At 55.5% G+C, this 17,873-nt stretch overlaps 1 protein-coding gene across 3 annotated transcripts; it reads right to left on the bottom strand.

Moving 5' to 3' along the window:
• Positions 1 to 1,241: 1,241 nt before the first annotated feature.
• Positions 1,242 to 13,981, bottom strand: ASMT (acetylserotonin O-methyltransferase). Of its 3 annotated transcripts, none has more exons than XM_055338854.1 (8): positions 13,913 to 13,981; positions 7,070 to 7,244; positions 6,363 to 6,492; positions 4,517 to 4,585; positions 4,077 to 4,195; positions 3,073 to 3,213; positions 1,867 to 1,989; positions 1,242 to 1,453 (listed from the first exon to the last, which is right to left on the bottom strand). In XM_055338854.1, the coding sequence occupies exons 1-8, from the start codon at positions 13,979 to 13,981 to the stop codon at positions 1,242 to 1,244; spliced, it is 1,038 nt and encodes a 345-aa protein (XP_055194829.1). The 3 variants fall into 3 exon arrangements, with proteins under 3 accessions (XP_055194829.1, XP_055194828.1, XP_055194830.1); XM_055338853.1 differs by having other exon boundaries at positions 3,073 to 3,325; positions 4,084 to 4,195; XM_055338855.1 differs by lacking the exon at positions 3,073 to 3,213.
• Positions 13,982 to 17,873: the final 3,892 nt, after the last annotated feature.

The following is a 17,873-nucleotide window of genomic DNA, read 5'->3' as shown; positions in this document are numbered from 1 at the left end:
ATAGAATGAACAGAATTGAACAGAATACAATAGAGCAGAATAGAACAGAACAGAGTAGAATAAGACAGGCTAGAACACAATAGAATTGAACAGAATAGAATCAAACAGAATACAGTAGAATTGAACCAAATAGAATTGAACAGAATAGAGAAGAACTGAACTGAATAGAATAGAATAGAATAGAATAGAATAGAATAGAATAGAATAGAAAGATTCTATAGGAATAGGATATTAGGATATATATAGGATATTATATAGATAATATTCTATAGGAATATCCTAGAATAGGATAGAATAGAAAGAATAGAATCAAACAGAATAGAGTAGAATAAAACAGGATAGAATAGAGAAGAATTGAGCCAAATAGAATAGAATAGAATAGAATAGAATGAATGGAATGGAATGGAATGGAATAGAAAGAATAGAATGAAACAGAAAAGAATAGAGTAGAATAGAACAGAACAGAGTAGAATATGACAGACTAGAACACAATAGAATCGAACAGAATAGAGTAGAATTGAACCAAATAGAATTGAACAGAATAGAGAAGAATCGAACTGAACTGAACAGAATAGAATAGAATAGAAAGAATAGAATCAAACAGAATAGAATAGAGTAGAATAAAACAGAATAGAATAGAGAATAATTGAGCAGAATAGAATAGAATAGAATAGAATAGAATAGAATAGAATAAAGAATAGAATCAAACAGAATAGAATTGAGTAGATTAGGACAGAATAGGGTCAAATAGAACAGAATAGAATCAAACAGAATAGAGAATAAAACAGAACAGAATAGAGTAGAATCGAACTGAACTGAATAGAATAGAATAGAATAGAAAAGAATAGAATCGAACAGAATAGAGTAGAATAAAACAGAATAAAATAGAGAAGAATTGAACCAAATAGAATAAAACAAAATAGACTAGACTAGAATAGAATGGAATAGAATATAAAGAATAGAATAGAATAGAATAGAGAAGAATTGAGCCAAATAGAACAGAATAGAATAGAGTAGAGCAGAATAGAGCAGAATAGACTGGAACAGCAGAGGACAGAGAGGAACAGAACAGCGTAGAACATGGAGCACAACAGAACAAGACAAACCCCAGAGCGAAGGGCAGAGGACGACAGTTAGCAGAACCCCCACTCCCTCGCCGACGCCCCGGAACGCGGACGCTACGGAGAGCCCCGTGTGCTGGCGAGGGTGCCCGCCGGGGCGCAGCCGCGGAGCCGTGGGGACTAGCGCGTGGCCAGGATGGCGTCGTACAGGCCCCCGGTTCTCCTGCACTGGACGTGGCGGAAGCCGGCGGCAGCCAGGAGCGCGCGGTACTGGGCGGGGGTCCGCTCGCGGCCCTCCGTCTGCACCAGCATGTTCAGCGAGTAGAGCTGCGCCGTCAGCGGGCCCCGGCCGTCCGCGGCCAGGAGGCTCTCAACGACCAGGACGCCGCCGCCTGGGACGGGAGGGACAGGCGCCCGGGAGCGTGGGGAGGCCGCCCCAGGAGCCCCGCTCCACCTCCCGGCCCCTGGCCCGGCCCCGGCCCCGGCCCGGCCCCAGCTGCGGAATGGGCCCAAGCATGACCCGCACCCCGACCCCGACCCCGGCCCCGGCCCCGGCCAGCTGCGGGTTGGAGCAGGCGGGGCGTGCACCGCGGGAGCCTTCAGCTTTCTGCACCTTTAACTCGGATTCGATACAGCACGGGGGCGAATGCCGCTTGGTTTCCGTTACTGACCCAGAAGGGAAGCCAGCTGGGAGCAGGGGCACACTTGCCCGTGACCCGCATTCCGGCGTGCACATGAGCCTCTAGCACCATCCCGCGCTGAAGGCACTCACAAGCGCGTGTGGACACGCAGCGCCCCGACCTACCTGGTTTGCAGGCACGATGGATCCTCGCCAGCAGGCGTGAGCACCGCTCATCCGTCCAGTCGTGCAGGACCCTCGCCAGGAGGTACAGATCCGCCTCCGGAAGCGGGTCTTTAAAGAAATCTCCTATAACACAGGCCGGGGCCCTGGGGTCAGCGCGCAGCTCAGTCCCGCGTGCAACAGTCACCCAGGTGTGTCGAGCTGCCCCAGGCCACCCCAGCTGTGACTTGAAGACCTGGCCCTGAACAAAGGGAAGCCTCAAGGAGGACAAGAAGCTTCTGAACGGTGTCCGGGGGCTCTTCCATCCTTCTCGATCTGGAAAATGGTTTTACTTTTATCTTAGTTTATTTTCGTCTCCTTTCCTGAGGTTGCAAATAAAGGGCCGTGTACGCCGAGGATTTCCGGACACCCCGGGCCATCGGTCAGCAGCTCCCGTGTGAGGAGCTGAACTAAACCAACAGTCAAGACGTGTTTTCCGGGCTGGGAAACAAACCAACCAACATGGCCAAGGAAGAGCCTCCATGCGGACGTGGCGTCAGGCTCGACACTTGTAACATTTTTCCTGCAGGAAGTACCGATTTTGGAAAAAGCGTGGCCCAGCCTCACACAGGGTGGACCCGGCAGCCGTATGTTGTCCAAACTCTGCAAACTCAGAGTTGGGGAGGAGCCTGTGTGGGAGGCCATCCGGGCCAGGGCACCACCCTGCCCCGTGCTGAGGCCCCCGGGAAATGCGGACCCTACAGACATCGCCCCACGACCCAGGGCGGGGCAACGGGGCAGCGGGGGGGCCTCCAGACTGCTTCTCTTCCGTTCAGTGACCAAACACAGGGGTCGGCAAATTCGGCCCGGGGGCCGCACTCGGTGGGCCGTGTGTTTGTGCGCAGCAGGTGAAGGAGAGGATCCAGCCGTCGGGGCGCCCGCAGCTGCACCTTCCCCCGGCCTTCCCTTCATGACCCACCGCAAAGTCACCAAAATCCCAGCTCAGCTGTGCCATGGCAAAGTGACCTACTGTGTCCCCTGCCCCCCCCCCAACCTCTGAGGTCGGTTTATTCCTTCCACCTCTGCATGAAGCACATAAATAGGTGTGACCGTCCCCTGCAAGACGCCCGATGACGACCCCCAGAAGCCAGGTCTGGGGTACCGGGGTCGGGCGCTCTCCATGAGCTCTCCCCCGGGGGGAGCACACGCGCAGAGCTCGGCGGAGCCCACCTTCACAGAAGCTGATCCGCGCTGCCTCCGGGAATGAGAAGTGCTTCTCTGCCGTCTGCACCACTTCGGGCGTGTCGAAAACGGCGACCCGGCACGCGGGGTACAGAGACGTGCACTCCTTGGCCAGAGCCCCAGAACAGCCTGGAAACAAACGCACACGGAAGGTGACAGGCGGACGGGAAATGCGAGCGGCGAGCGCCCCAGCAGGTGTTGACGGCCACATGGTCACCCAGGAGCCCCCGAATCGGCGAATCTTCCCGGCTGGGCCCACCCACCCATCTAGCCATGAGCGCGTCCTGCGTGACGCCCACACGGACACACACTGGGGCACCACAGGGACTGCCCCTGACCCAAGGATTGGGCGGCGCGGGGACCACAGAAACCGCGCGAAGTCACACGGCGCGCCAGGCCAGGCACGGCGGTCCCTTTGGCGTCAAGCACGCGGAGTCTCCCCATCGTGGCGCCCTGCTGCCCGGTGACGCTGCGGGAGGCCGCCCAGGTGTCAACCAAGGGTGTGAGCCCCTCGGAGCTGCACACCCAGGCCTGTGGGCCCCTTGGATGCGACTCACAGCACGTCCGCACCGGGGAGGCTCCGTCCAGACCTGCAAGCCCGTTGTGGGGGCCACACCCAGGTCAGGAGGGTCCCGACCAGAACGCGCGCCCGGGCAAGCCCCTGAATCGCAGCCTAACGGGCGTCGTGCTGTATGGGGCGGTCAGGGCAAGAGCGCGTCACACTGAGTGATGCCAGCGTCTACACCGGCAGCGGCCTCGGCATCCGTGGGAGCACTGATTCTCCATCCCGCCCCATGCACAGGCTCCGAACCGCCCCGGGCGCACCGCGGCCGCAGAGGGGCTGCAGACCCTGTGCCCCGTGGCACGCGGAGGGGATGCTTGGCCCCTGATGCTAAGTGGGGGCCTTTCCGTCGTGTTCTGTCCCTCGCCCCCCGGGGCGCCGAGGTCACCGGCCCTGAGACCCCGCTCCGGGGTGCGGGGCAGTGGCTCACCCCCGACGTCACAGATGAGCGGGAACGGGGACAGGTCGAAGGCGCCCAGCACAGGCCTCCCGCTGACGCTCCAGACGTCCTGCAGGCCTCGCATGAACAGCAGCCGCTCGTCCTCGGACCTGCACGCGACAGCACAGGTGCTCACCGCGCCCCACGACGCGGGGGGTGGGGGGGTTGTGAGCCGCGGGCACGGGCACGGCGGGGAAGGCCTGCACGGTGACCTGCTTCGGGATGTGGGGAGCCCCAGCTCCGCCACCCCGGGACCCCGAAGCCCACCCCGCCGGGACACCTGGCATGTGGCTCCAACATGCTGGCTGTGGGGTTTTTCTTCTTCACCATCTTAAATATCACCTTCCCTCTGTTTTGCTCCGTTTAGACCCATTTCCTTAGCCGCGCCCCCCGCCCCCCGCGTCCATCGCAAGCGCGGACACCCGCGTTACCTATAGATTGCGCTGAAGAGCTGGTCGGAGGGAACCCCGAATGCCTCCAGATACTGGTTCCTGCCGTCCCTGCAAACGGGCGCCACGCGGTCACCCCGGATCTGACGCGGCCAGGGAGCGCCAGCGGGCGCGCGGGGTCGCACAGCCTCACCTCCCGTCACAGACAGAACGGGCAGGGGACGGGACTCGGTCACCAAACGCACGCACGGCCCCCCTTGGAGGTGTTCAGAGCCGCAGGCTGGACGTGCAGCCGGGCTCCGCCCCGTGTGAGCAAGGAAGGAGGATGACCTGAAGACGGTCTGACGAGGTCTGGAGGTGATGTGCGGCCAGCGGACACTGAGGCCCGGAGGACCTGGAGCCGGAACCTGGGAGCAGGAGGGGCCCTGCCGAGCTCCTACCGATACCTGTCAGTACCTATCATCTAGCTGTATCTGCCGACGCCTCCTCTTTATGTATGTCTCCTAACACCTACGAGTAGCTCTCCGCAGGCCTTAGTATGCACCAGGCACTGGGTACTAACACCCAGTAGTACTGGCTCTGATCGAGCTACCTACCCACCCTCCTATCACCCACCCACCCGTCCTTGTCTCTCCTCTATCCATCTCTCTACCCATGCACCCATCTAGCACATCTAGCCACCCAGCCCCCTGCCTATGTACCTGTGCATCTATCGTCTATCAATCATCCATCCATCCCTATATCTATCTTTAAATTATCCATCCATCCATCCACCTGTCTGTCCATCCAACCATCCATCCATCTACCCACCCATCCATTCATTCACCCATCTGGCCATCCCTATATTATCATCCATCCATTCCTGTATCTATCACCTACCAATCATCCATCCATCTGTCTATCCACCTATCTGTCCATCCATCCATCCATCCAACATCCATCCACTCATCCTTTGTCCATCCATCTATCCATCCACCCATCAAGCCATCCTTACTATCATCCTTCCATCCTTATATCTATCACCTACCAATCATCCACCTATCTGTCCATCCATCCATCTATTTATCTAACCATCCATCCACTCATTCATCCATCCATCCATTTGTCCATCCATCCATCCACCCATTGAGCCATCCCTATATTATCATCCATCTATCCCTATATCTATCACCTGCCAATCTATCCATCCATCCATCCACGTATCTGTCCATCCATCCATCCAACCATCCATCCAACCATCCATCCATCCATCATCCATCCATCCATCCATCCAACCATCCTTCCAACCATCCATCCAACCATCCATCCAACCATCCATCATCCTTCCACCCACTGAGCCATCCCTATACTATCGTCCACGCATCCCTCTATCTACCTATGTATTTACCTACCTGACCATCTAGGTATCCATCCATCTATGTCAGTGGTTCCCAGGTTCTGGGATTCTGCCCTCAAGAGGCACTTGTCAATGTCTGGGGACCTTTTTTTACTATCACAGCTGGGGACGGTGCCATGGCCTATGGTGGGAGGAGACCAGAGATGCTGCTCCACACCCTGCAGTGCCCAGGACGCCCCAGGCGCCCACATCACGGGGCCCCAGAGCAGCTATGGGGAGGACAACCATCACGATTCCCCACTTTGCCTCCTCAGCCTGTGGCCCTTTCCCCGGACACCAGTGAAACACCAGGACTTCTTATTTTGGCAGATTGCCATGACGTGAATCCCATCGGCCAGCACCAGGGGGCTTCTTACATGTGCTCTGAGTTCCACATCTAGCGGGGTCGTGTTTGATGCTACAAGAAACTTGGTGCTTCAACTGCACAGTTGCCCTGAAACCAGCCCCCAGGGAGCCTGGGGGTCCCATCCACCCCTTTGAGGCTGTGCCCACCTCACGGCCTGGGTCAGGTGACCCCAGCACAGGTACGTCGTCCTGGCCAGGTACCGCAGCATGTTGCCCTGGCACTTGGGGCTGGCCCTCACCAGGTAGGTGCTGGAGAGCTCTGTGTTTTGATATAAAGCTGAAAACAAATGCAAAAGGACACGTTAGGTTCCAACTCACCATTTTCAACAAAAGTCTGCAGATGATGGGCAGCCCCAGACCCATTTCAACACCAAGATGAGAATATAATAGCACAAGGGAGGGCAACCCTTTAACTGGATAAATTTAGTCTGATTGAAAATTACTCCCTTATGATTCTTTCCCCCATTTTTTCTTGCTCATTGGATACTTCATGAGGGTACGGATGCGCACACCAGCGTGTGGAGACCCTAGAATGAGGTCGGCAAAGTACAGCCTGGGGACCACACCCGGCCCACCGCGTGTCTTTGTAAATAAAGTTTTATTGAGGGATCCCTGGGTGGCGCAGCGGTTTGGCGCCTGCCTTTGGCCCAGGGCGCGATCCTGGAGACCCGGGATCGAATCCCACGTCAGGCTCCCGGGGCATGGAGCCTGCTTCTCCCTCTGCCTGTGTCTCTGCCTCTCTCTCTGTCTCTCTCTGTGACTATCATAAATAAATTAAAAAAAAAGATTTAAAAAAAAATAAAGTTTTATTGAAAGCCAGCCACACCCGTTCATTTACATGTCTACGTGCTTACCTTTTCCTGTTTTAGTTTCTACCTGAAGTAGCTTCAGAGACACACAGGTGTCCAGCAGGAGCTCTGTCCCATGGGAGCTGGTGCCCAGCCGTGCAGCCACTGCTGCCGCCCCCAGGGGCTCCGGGGCCTCGGCGAGAAGGTCAAACACGCCGAGCTCGCAGGCAGCAAACAGAACCTCGGAAATAACGGGCCAGCTTTGAGCGTCCTGGGAGCCCCACTTGCAGAAGCACACACCACGGGGACTCAGGGGTGCGTTTTCAGGGGACACTGCACTGCCGTGGAAAACACTGTGGCGGTTCCTTACAAAACCGAACATACAATGGCCACAAAACCAGAAATTCCAATTCTGGGTGTGGACCCAAAAGTATTGAAAGTGGACCCTGGAAGAGATACTTGTACACTCGTGTTCGCTGATGCATTATCCACAGTGGCCAAACATGGAAGAACCAGGCGTCCAACAACGGACGAATGGATGAGGAAAATATGGTCCGTGCACACAGCGGAGTGGGTGCACCTTGAGGACGTGGCGATCAGTGACATAAATCAGACACGGATGTGTGATTCCGCATATATGGGGTCGCTAGAAGAGTCCCGTCCATAGAGACAGGGAGTAGACGGTGGTGCCAAAGGCTGCGGGTTGGGGAATGGGGAGATCGTGTTTCATGGGGACTAATCTTCAAATTGGGGAAAATAGGAAGTTCTGGATATGGACGGTGCAGGTGGTTGCACAACAACGTGAATGCGCTCAATGCCGCTGAGCTGTGCACTCAAAAACGGTGACGATAGTCAATTTGATGTTACGTCTATTTAAAGAAAACAAAGTGGGATCCCTGGGTGGTGCAGCGGTTTGGCGCCTGCCTTTGGCCCAGGGCGCGATCCTGGAGACCCGGGATCGAATCCCACATCGGGCTCCCGGTGCATGGAGCCTGCTTCTCCCTCTGCCTCTGTCTCTGCCTCTCTCTCTCTCTCTCTCTCTCTCTGTGACTATCATAAATAAATTAAAAAATAAAAAATTAAAGAAAACAAAGTGTTCCCAAAAAATAAATAATCTTTAAAAATCTGGAAATAAAAATAAAGATAAAATCTTCCAGTTAAATCTTTAACCAGTTAAAATGTTTAATTTAAATGAAATTTTCTAATTTTAAACAAAATGCTTAGATAAAAGTCAAATAAATACTCAAATATCTTAAACAGAGTGGAACAGAGTAAGTAAAAGAAATGAAAAATAAAATAGGGGGATCCCTGGGTGGCTCGGTGGTTCAGCGTCTGCCTTTGGCCTGGGGCGTGATCCTGGAGTCTCGGGATCGAGTCCCGTGTCGGGCTCCCTGCATGGAGCCTGCTTCTCCCTCTGCCTGTGTCTCTGCATCTCTTTCTCTCTCCCTCTCTATCATGAATAAATAAATAAAATCTTTAAAAATAAATAAATAGGGATCCCTGGGTGGCGCAGCGGTTTGGTGCCTGCCTTTGGCCCAGGGCGCGATCCTGGAGACCCGGGATCGAATCCCACGTCGGGCTCCCGGTGCATGGAGCCTGCTTCTCCCTCTGCTTATGTCTCTGCCTCTCTCTCTCTCTCTGTGACTATCATAAAATAAATATAAATAAATAAATAAATAAATAAATAAATAAATAAATAAATAAATAAAATAGAGTGAAATGAAATGAAATGTGCTTCCACTGTGCACTCGGGAAGCGCCTGTTTCTGCTGCCGCATGTGCTGTGAGGTTGACCAGCCGTCCGGAATGATGCCATCCACTGGTTGGGTTGGTCCCCAGGGAGAGTCAGAGCTAGGGCTGGGGGCAGGGTGAGGTGGGGTGGGGTAGGGGTTGGGATTATCTGCCGAGTACAGGGAGGGTCCCACAAGGCCATTCACGGGCTGGCCATCGCGGAAAGGGGGTCCTGAGCAGGTGTGGGTTCCTGCAGCTTGCCCCCCGCCCTGTCTGTGTTTTGAAGCTCTTCACTAAACCCCCTCCCCGCCCTCCGTCATGCCTGGAACAGCATCACTTCGGACAAAGAAACAGCCGGGGGACCATTCCAGCAAAGAAACAGCCTCCGAGGGAAACCTACAGTCCCCAAAGACAACACCAGCCAAGGGACAGGGACACACAGCCAGCAGCAAACCCTCCTGAGGTTTCAAGACCCTAGTCTCTGCCCCTTCCCTGCTCGCAGTGATTACCTGGGGACCCAGACTCGGGCCGGCCTTGGTTTAATCTTGCAAGCAGGGAAATACATGCGCTGCTGCTCAGAGGCCAGTGAGGTTCCCTACACGGTGGTGCCAGACTCTTAAAACGTGCGGCCTGCTAGTGCCGTGGATCCGTCCAGGCAGTTGGACAGGTCCTGCCCGGAAATGACGCGTAAGGTATAAAGGACGGATGAATGAGTGCATTGTTTTTCCTCCTGCACAGCAGGGTTTTGGATGGGGCGACCTCTCTGGTATTGGCCAGCACGGATGCACACACTCACGTCCCACCTGCGCAGAGGGTCATGGGGCACCCACTCCCCATGGAGACAGCACCGCTGCAGTAGGTGCGTGGACGTGAATAAAATAAAATAAAAATAAGACCCGCCTCCATCCTGCTTAGTGACGGAGCTTGGCCTTTGCTTTCTCACCAAGCGGATGGGAAAGGCGTAGATATGCTCCCCGCGGCGGCTGCAGGAGTGGGGGTGGCAGGGCCCGTGCGCAGTGACACTGCCTGAACTCTTCTTATTCTCTGACGACGGTCCTAGTCACTCTCATTCCATGGACAGGGGTCCTGGTGACTCTCATCCCCTGGACGGGGGTCCTGGTCACTGTTGTTCTGTGGTTGGGGGTCCTGGTGACTCCCATCCCCTGGAAGGGCATCCTGGTGCCTCTCATCCCATGGATGGGGGTCCTGGTCACTGTCATTCCATGGACGGGGGTCCTGGTGACTCTCATTCCCTGGACGGGGGTCCTGGTCACTGTCATTCCATAGACGGGGGTCCTGGTGCCTCTCATCCCATGGATGGGTGTCCTGGTGACTCCCATCCCATGGACAGAGGTCCTGGTCACTGGCATTCCATGGACGGGGGTCCTGGTGACTCTCCTTCCATAGATGTGGGTCCTCGTGATGCTCATTCCATGGACTGGAATCCTGGAAACTCTCATCCCATGGACCGGGGTCCTATCACCCCTTATCCCGTGCTCAGGGGCCACATGGCTCCCTGAGGTGGTGCATCCTGGGCACCGCGGGGTGTGGAGCTGCCTGTCTGCTCTCCACCCACCACAGCCAAGGGCCACCAACCCTGCGGTGACGCCCAGATATGTCCACCCACATTTCCCTGTGCTCCCTGGGGCCAGGCTCGCACCTGAGAGCCCATGAGGACGCTCCGTCTCGTGCACCACGCGGCCTGGACAGGACTCTGTGCTGCCCCACGGCGTCTGGGGGAGGCTGTGTCCGTGCGCTCTGTGCGCCCGCGCCAACTCTGGTCCTATGGGGACCGGATCCCATCCCCTGCGGTTCCTGTGTGACCCGGGAGGGGCGGGAACTCGTCCTGTTGCGGTTCTGTTATCTGTCTGCTCTACTAGGGCGGTTGCAAGCATTATTGTGTCCACATGGTGTGAACTCCGGTGGGATCCGCGGCAAATGATTTCTCACGCAGGCGAAGCTACGCAAAGTCCTATTAGGGCCACATTAGGTCCTGGACAAGCTGCGGGTCCTCCTATTGCAACTAGATCTTATAGGGGCACCTGGGGGCTCAGCTGGTGAAGCATCTGCCTTCGGCTCAGGTGGTGACCCAGGGGTCCTGGGATCGAGTCCTGCGTCGGGCTCCCTGCTCAGCAGGAATCGGCAGCCTTGTGCTCTCGCTCTTTCTCCCTCTCTCTGTCAAAAAACTAAGTGGAATGTCTAAAACAACAACAACAAAAAGATTTTATTAACTCATTCTGTCAAGGTCGTATGAAGTATTGTTCTACCAAGGTCATATTATTCTATCAAGGTCGTCTAACGTTTTACTGTACCAAGGTCATATTAAGTATTCGATCAACATCGTATTAAGTGTCATTCCACCAAGGTCGTCGTGAGTATTATTCCATCAAAATTGTATTAAGTTCAAAAAAAATTGTACTAGGATTTATTCTATCGAGGTTGTATTAAGTAATCTATCAAGGTCATATTACATTTGATTGATTCTGTCAATGTCATTTTAAGTTTTTTCTATCAACGTCATATTAAGAAGCATTATTGACAACGTCATATTAAGTACCACTCTATCAAGTTCGTGTTAAGTATTATTCCATCAAGATTGTATTAACGTTTAACTTATCAAGGTCATATTAAGTTTTGTCAAGGTCATATTAAATTTTATTCTTTCAACGTCATATTAAGTATTATTCTATCAACGTCAAATTAGCTATTACTCTATCGCGGTTGTATCAAGTTTCACGCTCTCCAGGTCGTATTACGCTTTATTCGGTGAAGTTTGTGTGCAATCCTCTTCTCTTACACGCATGACAACCAGGTGACAAAGCACCCCGTGTCCTGAGCGGACTGTCCTGCCGGGATGTATAACGCACCCGACAGCTTGGTGAGCCAACGGCGAACAGCCGCAGCTGCCCGGGAAGCATGTCGCGAGCACAAGCAGCTCATGCTTTCAAGCGACAGGAAGGCTGAGAATTATTATAACTATTTTGCGGAGGGAAGCTCTTTCTCCGTATCGCAAGGGTTCCACCGTAGGGGGCCTACAGACCCAATCTGGGGGATCCGTGGGCTCACGCGGGGAGCACATTCTGCAGCGGATTTCAGTGACCTCCACCCAAACTCAGCAGCCGCTTCAATTACGAGTCAAGCGCACACGGCGGCAGTAGTACAACACCTGTGAGTCGGTGAGCGAGGGAGGCCAAGGCACCTTTGTGTGTCACAATAGCCCCCGCAGGACACTCAAAATACCACCCGCATGCACGGGGCGCCACGGTGCCGGTGGGTCCGGACCCCACTGGCTGCACACGTCACCCCAATCTTGCCATCCCGCACCTTCCCCCACAACGAATGCCGCCGTTGGGCAGCTCTCTGCCTGGCGGGTGGTCAGCCCCCACATGGTGAAGCTGAGTGTTCTCAAAATTCGAGTGTCACCCCCAAAAGCCAGGGAGAATCGCACCGTCTCATGAGAGCGGGACACCGTCCCCTCGTGCAGCAGCTGTGAGCGCTGTCCTGCCGCCTGCGTCCACACACGCATGCACATACACAGGAGCGCCTAGATTTTATTGGGGCGCCTGGGTGGCCTGGTGGTTTGAGCATCTGCCTTCGGCTCAGGTCATGAACCCAGAGTCGTGGAATCGAGTCGCACATCGGGCTCCCCGCTCAGCAAAGACTCTGCTTCTCCGTCTCCCTCTGCTGCTCCCCCTGCTTGTGCTCTCTCTCTCTTTGTGAAATAAATAAAATCTATTAAAAAAATAATTAAATAAAATGTAAAATCTAATGCAAGCTGGTGTAGCCAGTCTAGAAAACAATACGGAGGTTCCTCAAGAAGTTGAAAACAGAGCTACCCTGCAACCCAGCCGTGGTTCTATCGGGTATTTACCCCAAAGATACAGATGTCGTGAACGGAAGGGGCACCCGCACCCCAACGTTCACAGCAGCCATGTCCACAATAGCCAGACTGTGCAAAGAGCCCAAAATGGCCATCAACAGATGAATGGATGCAAAAGATGTGGTCTATGTAGGTAACAGAATATTCCTCAGGCATCAGAAAGGATGGAATCTTCCCATTTGCAATGTCCCGGGTGGAACTAGAGGGCCTGACGCGAAGAGAAATAGGTCAATCAGAGAAAAGCAATTATCACACAAGCTCACTCCTACGTGGAATTTAAGAAACACAACAGATGAACACAGGGGAAGACGAGGGGAAAAATCAAAGTAGACAGAATCAGACGGGGAGACAAACTATAAGAGATTCTCAACTCCAGGAAACAAATAGGGCCGCTGGAAGGGAGATGGGTGGAGGGATGGGGTAAGTGTGTGACGTGCATGAAGCAGGACTCCTGATGCGATGAGCCGCGGGTGTCGCGTGCAACCGATGAATCACTGACCTCTACCTCCGAAACCGGTAATACACTCTATGTTAACTAACTCGAATTTAAATAAAAAATTTCTTGAAAAAACAATTTTTTTAAAGACATAAATGAAGGAATATACACGAATATAGACTCCCCAAATCTAACTACAGCTTTCCTCAAGGGTTTTAAGGACGAAAAATTCACGTAGAAGAAGGTTCGGCATTAAGCGTCTTAAACAATACAACTCGGGGGGCGTTGGGCACATTGCGTTGTGCAACCACCGCCTCTATCTGGTTCCAGAACATTCTCATCCTCCCCCTAAAAGGGGAGCCTGGCCCTAACGACCAGTCGCTGCCCATCTCCGTCCCCGGGGCCTGGCGAACCACCACTTTTCTTTCCACGTCCATGCATTTGCATTATCCCGCGTGTTTGGTAGAAGTGGCATCACACACCGTGCGGCCCGTGTGTGTCCCGCGTGCACGCAGGATCATATGGACTCAGCCACGGGAAGGGATGAGATACGGAAGCGCGCCACGTTGCCCATGGGCCCCCAGGCTCGCCTCTATTTCAAACACATCACCTCGCTTTGTAGCGTGTTAATGGACAACCGCCCATATTATACAAAAAGCCACAAAAAGTCTTGAATATTTCAATCTCTTTCAATAAGCATTGTCCCACGGCCCAGAAGGCACCTGCCTGTCCTTGCAGGACACCCCACCCACCCCTAAAGGACACTCCCTACCCATGGAGCCGTCACTCCCCATTGCCCTCGCCCAGCTCCCGCCCACGGGATCCACGTCTGCTCCGGCGGAACGTTCTCCCCACGTTCCTACCTGGGAGACCATGAAACCATTTGAGTACTCGGTCAGCAGACGGAACGCCTGTTCCTCCGGGGAACTCATCCTCGTCTCACGCCCGGCTGGCACGCAGAGCCCCCGGTCGTCCCGGCTGCACGGAGTGTGGGTCTGCTAGCAAGTCGTGGGGCGGTCGGCCGCGCGGTGCTGCTGCCAGAAGCTCCTTGCTGGAGGCCCAGCACGAGCCAAAGGCGGATCAGTCTAGAAAATCCCATTAATCCTATTACGGGGATGACCAAGCTTCAGGGTACGCGCTGGCACTGTGCTGAGTCCTGTCCCTGCTGTGCCCACAGCCCTAAATAGCCGCATCTCTCACCTCCCTCCCTCACACCATCATCAAGGAAACGGGTCCAGAACCGATATGCTCGCTAATCACCAGCATTGATTACTCATTGCAGGCATCGAATAGTCTGTAAGCCCTGGACATGGGGCGCCCAGGGGCTCCCGTAAATCTTCTAGGGATGCTACGTCAAATGACGCAAAACCCACTGGTTCGAAACCAAAGGGATTATTAGCCTATCTCGACTCTGGAGACCAGATGTCTGAGATCCGGGCAGGCAGGGCTGCTGAGATCCAGGGCGGGGGCTCTTCTGGCGTCTGGGGCCCCAGGCGTCCCCCGGCTGGAGGCCGCGTCCCTCCCGTCTCCACCTCCGTCCTCACGGGGCTCCTCCTCTGCATCTGCGGCTCCTCTTCTGGCTCTTGCGAGGACCCCTGTCGTTGGACATAGGGCCACCTGGTCCAGGACGAGCTCAGCTCAGACCCTTACGTCATCCCATCTGCAAACACCCGGTTCCCGTCCTGAGGTTGCAGGGGTAGGACGTGGCCATATGTTCTGGGGCCACCATTAAACCCACAGTAGGCAGGGCTGAGCTCAGCTGACAAGAGCCCTGTGCCACCCACTCACTGCTCCGTGGAGTCACACCCGGCTGTTGTGCATCCATGCAAGCGATTGTGTGCAGGGAACATCTTCACCGCAGAAGCCAAGATCTCCGGAGCAGAGATTTACATGCCGGAGGCCCCATGCGGACACCTGGACACGCAGGGTGCCCTCGGAGCCAAGCTCATGGCAGGGCAGGACTGGTCGGGGTGCCCATCAGCGGGGACGGGGCGGCCGCCTGGGTGGGAAGGTCCAGGCCACACGAGGAGGAGTGCCACCCTCGTCTCGTGCCCGCTCCGATGCTCGAGTTCGCATACAAAGCCCAGGTGTGGCTGGGCGTGCAACATGCCATACGCACAGCGCAAGGCGGGCTGGCACAGCGCTTTGCACAGAGGCCCGCGGGCGGTCACACGGAGACGGGCCCCCGGGCGCGGCAGGGGGCTCACCAGGGGATGGGGTCACCTGCCCCGCCCGGCCCGCGTCTGCTGACTCCGGCACCAGAGGACGGAGGACGCGCCTCCCGGCGGGTAGGCTCTGCAGGACGTGCCCCAGAATCCAAGGTCGGGGCTCGCGTCCCGCCGGCCGAGCACATGCTAGACGCCAGCCTGACCGGCGGCATCCCCAGGGCTCGGGCTGAAAGCAGAGAAGGATTCGCGTGGACGGCGGCTGCTCAGGAACGGCCCCAGCTAGTGGGTTTCTCGTGGGAGGGGCCGCAAACGTGCTCCTCCTGGGGCGGTTCCGCGCGAGCTGCGGAAGGGCCGGAGGCACGGTCCGTGCCTGCTCCCCCAGGAAGCCCAGCTGCTGAGAGATTTTGTTTCTATTCGTTTAAAGATTTGAGGGCGCCCGGGTGGGCCAGCGGTTTGGCGCTGACTTCGGCCCAGGGCCCGATCCTGGGATCCCGGGATCGAGTCCCACGTCGGGCTCCCTGTGTGGAGCCTGCTTCTCCCTCCGCCTGGGTCTCTGCCTCTCTCTCTCTCTCTCTGTGTCTCCCATGAATAAATAGATAAAATCTTTTTAAAAAAATTTTTTAAAAATAAATAAAAAATAAAGATTTATTTGAGAGAGCGCACGCGTGGGGGAAACGGCAGGGGGAGAGACTCTCAAGCAGACTCCCCGCTGGCGTGGGGCCCAGCGGGGGCTCGATCTCACGACCCTGATCACGACCTGAGCCAAAATCAAAAGCTGGACACTCAACCAACTCAACCACCCCAGGTGTCCCGTCACCTGCCATCCTACCATCTGGCATCCCGTCACCTGCTGTGCCGTCCGCTGTCCTGTCACTTGGCATCCTGTCATCTGCTGTCCCATCACCTGGGATCTGGTCACTTGCTGTCCTGTCACCTGGTGTCCAGTCATCTGCTGTCATCACTAACTGTCCATCACCTGGCGTGCCATCACTGCTGTCCTGCCCAGGTGTCCTATCACCTGCCATCCCATCACCTACTATCCTATTACCTGGCCTACCTACTGCGTTGTCACCGGCTGTTCCATCAACTGGCATCCCATCACTTGCTGTCCCATCCTGGACATCTGGCATCCTGTCACCTGCTGTCCTGTCGCCTACTGTGTCATTCATAACCTGACATCCCATCGCTAGCTGTCCCATTACGTGTTGTCACCTGCTGTCCCATCACCTGGTGTCAACTTCCCATCACCTGCTGTTGTCACCTGCCATCCCATCACCTGGCATCCCATCACCTGGAGTCCCGTTACTTGGTGTTGGCATCCCATCACCTGGAGTCCCATCACCTGGCATCCCATCCCCTGGAGTCCCGTTACCTGGCGTCCCTTCACCTGCCGTCCTGTCACGTGGCATCTCGTCACCTGCAGTCTCGGCTGGGGCAGCTGGAATCACGATGCCACAGGCTGGGGGCTTGGGAACAACAGCCGTGTATCCCTCACGGTTCGGGGTGTGGACATGAGTCGAGATGCTGGCAGACTCACGGTCTGGTGAGGACCCGCTTCCTGGCTCACAGATGGCTGCCCATTCCGGGTCCTCACACAGGGGAGGGGCCGGGGGGCTCTCTGGGGCCGCATAAGGACACTAATCTTGTTCGTGGGGGCAAGGCCCTCATGAGCAAATCCCCTCCCCAAGGCCCACCAGCTGATAACCACCGCCTTGGGGGTCAGGATTCAGGATTCACATATGACAGAGACACGTGGCCAGGCACGGCCATTCTGCTGGGTGCTGGGGGTGATGTGAGCCTGGGGCCCATGCCTGACGGGGAGGGCAGCGGAGGCGGACTCCTGGAGGGGTGCGGACAGGAGCACGGGTGCTTCAGCTGGGCATGAAGGGGGCTGTGAGGACGCGTCTACACTGCAGGATGGAGAAGGCAGCCACTGTGTACTGCAGGCTGACCCAGGTGGCCCCGGTGCACCTGCAGGGCTGAAACCATGCCTCATCCTGGGGCAGGCCTCTTCCAGACACCCCTGCACACTCTTTTTTTTAAGATTTTAATTTATCTATTCATGAAAGACACAGAGAGAGAGAGAGAGAGAGGCAGAGACCCAGGCAGAGGGAGAAGCAGGCTGCATGCAGGGAGCTCGATGCGGGACTCGATCCCGGGACTCCAGGATCACGCCCTGGGCCGAAGGCGGGCACTAAAGCGCTGAGCCACCCAGGGATTCCCTACACACTTCTTAAACCTTTCCCCAAACATGCATTTTACTGAACATTTCCCCCAAAACGCCAGCGGTGCATTTCCTGGTGTAGATGTTTTAAGGAAATTTTGGCTGCGGTCTTCAGAACGGGTCCCACGCAGACCCCGCTGCCCTCAGGTCTGGAGAACATCCCTGCCCCATCCCTCCCTCGGGATGCGACTGAGGAAAACCGTCCCCACCGGTCGTTCCTGGTGTAAGTCCAGGGGCAGTTTGTATCAAGAGCGGTACCTCGGGATGACACAGGGCACACTCGGGACAGGGGAATTTCTCGGCAAACAGGTAGAGGTGGCCGAGGTCCCCACTGCAGCCCCAGGGCATCGACCCCTCAGCATGTGTGGGTGTGAGTGTGACCCAGAATCTACTTTGTCACTACTGGTTTCAGAGTAAGCCGACTGTCCATTT

This window comes from Nyctereutes procyonoides, unplaced genomic scaffold (assembly GCF_905146905.1).
Source record: "Nyctereutes procyonoides isolate TBG_1078 unplaced genomic scaffold, NYPRO_anot_genome, whole genome shotgun sequence".
In the NCBI taxonomy this organism is placed as follows: domain Eukaryota; kingdom Metazoa; phylum Chordata; class Mammalia; order Carnivora; family Canidae; genus Nyctereutes; species Nyctereutes procyonoides.
The sequence above is the reverse complement of the archived record's forward strand: the minus strand, read 5'-3'. Positions and strand labels throughout refer to the sequence as shown.

Excerpts from the sequence above, each read along its gene's own strand:
- ASMT (XM_055338853.1), bottom strand. The coding sequence starts at position 13,981 with ATGAGTTCCCCGGAGGAACAGGCGTTCCGTCTGCTGACCGAGTACTCA. Across the intron at positions 4,586-6,362 it reads CACCTGACCCAGGCCGTGAG|GGACGGCAGGAACCAGTATC; the intron begins GTGGGCACAGCC and ends GCCCGTTTGCAG. Across the intron at positions 4,196-4,516 it reads CTCTTCAGCGCAATCTATAG|GTCCGAGGACGAGCGGCTGC; the intron begins GTAACGCGGGTG and ends TGTCGCGTGCAG.